The 1,306-nt window shown below is 50.1% G+C and overlaps 1 protein-coding gene across 1 annotated transcript; it reads left to right on the forward strand.

The window, feature by feature from the left end:
- The first annotated feature begins 231 nt into the window (after window positions 1-231).
- Window positions 232-919, forward strand: LOC125515148 (60S ribosomal protein L39). Its single transcript, XM_048680587.1, has 3 exons — window positions 232-364; window positions 466-569; window positions 665-919. Exons 1-3 carry the CDS (start codon window positions 362-364, stop codon window positions 711-713), a joined length of 156 nt encoding a protein of 51 aa, XP_048536544.1. The 5' UTR covers window positions 232-361; the 3' UTR covers window positions 714-919.
- Window positions 920-1,306: the final 387 nt, after the last annotated feature.

The following is a 1,306-nucleotide window of genomic DNA, read 5'->3' on the forward strand; positions in this document are numbered from 1 at the left end:
TGTTACAATAGATATTTCTGAGAGCTTATTTCAACTTAAACTTAAGGGGCATAGCAAAGAGAGCTGTCGAACTCATTTGGATATAATGAACATATGGGCCACAGTCGGATTTATTCATGGCCCTAACATGTGATTGTACCACTCTCGCCAAGAGCCCCTTTGTTTCTCTAACGTGGACCAAGCCCAAAAGAGACTACATCGATCAAAAGATGAGGCCTAGCCCAACGAGCCCATCCTTGGTCGCTACTCGTCCGGACTATATATTCCCCACTGCCCACCACTCGAGCACTTCACGGACCTAGGGTTTTGCTCCCGCCGCCGCCGCCGAAGCCGCCGCTGCGTCTTCGTCTCCGCCGCGACGATGGTACGCTCTCCTCCTCTCTTCCCATGGAGTCCCACCCTCTCCTCCAGCGTTTCAACCTCCCGCTGACCCGATTTCCCCGTTCGCTCCTCTCCTCCTCGCAGCCGTCCCACAAGACCTTCCGCATCAAGCAGAAGCTGGCCAAGAAGCAGCGCCAGAACCGCCCCATCCCCTACTGGATCCGCATGCGGACCGACAACACCATCAGGTAACGGCCGCCTCCTCCCCCCTCCCCCTCTCTTCCCTTCGATCCAGCCCAGGCGTCCGTGGTCTGACCGACCAATCGTTCTCTGCCGTGCTCAGGTACAACGCGAAGCGCAGGCACTGGCGCCGCACCAAGCTCGGGTTCTAGATCCGGCCCGTCCGACCGCCGCGTGGGGGAGCCATGGCTCAAGAGTTATCTGCATTTTGTTTTATGGACGTTTCAGTGTTTGTTATGCAAGCTAGGAAGTGATCCCAGGATGTCTCTGTTAACAATTTCTTCGTGTTATGAGGATTGCTTGTACCCTGGTGTACTGATGTTACCGTGCTGTGCCAAGTAAAGAACCTTTGCTATAATGTCACCCTTGTTAAATTTGTCTCCATGGCTTGATTTTGGTTCGAATGGTCAACTGTATTGTGCTCTTGTTTGTTTCTGTGTACCTCTCTTTGTATTGTGCCATTGTAATGGCCAAAGGGCATAGTAATTGTGATGAACTGGCTGCTAGTTGTGCTATCTAGTTCATGTTTGTGTTAGTTGTAGTGTTTTTCCGGAGATATGTTGTGGCAGACCACTTACTAGAGAGAGAGAGAGAGAGAGAGAGGGATGTGATTTGATTGTTGTTTTCTTGATTTGCTTTAACTAGTAACTAAGGTATTTCATGTCCTACTAAGTTTTGATGAGGGTTTTTATACCAGCATGTGTTTGATGTAGTTGGTTTATGTTTTAAGCAGGGTCAGGTTTTG

Source organism: Triticum urartu, chromosome 6, assembly GCF_003073215.2.
Source record: "Triticum urartu cultivar G1812 chromosome 6, Tu2.1, whole genome shotgun sequence".
NCBI lineage: Eukaryota > Viridiplantae > Streptophyta > Magnoliopsida > Poales > Poaceae > Triticum > Triticum urartu.

What these genes read in the sequence shown, in the direction of transcription:
- LOC125515148 (XM_048680587.1), top strand. An exon ending in CGGACCGACAACACCATCAG is followed by an intron (nt 570 to 664) that starts GTAACGGCCGCC and finishes TGCCGTGCTCAG; the next exon opens with GTACAACGCGAAGCGCAGGC.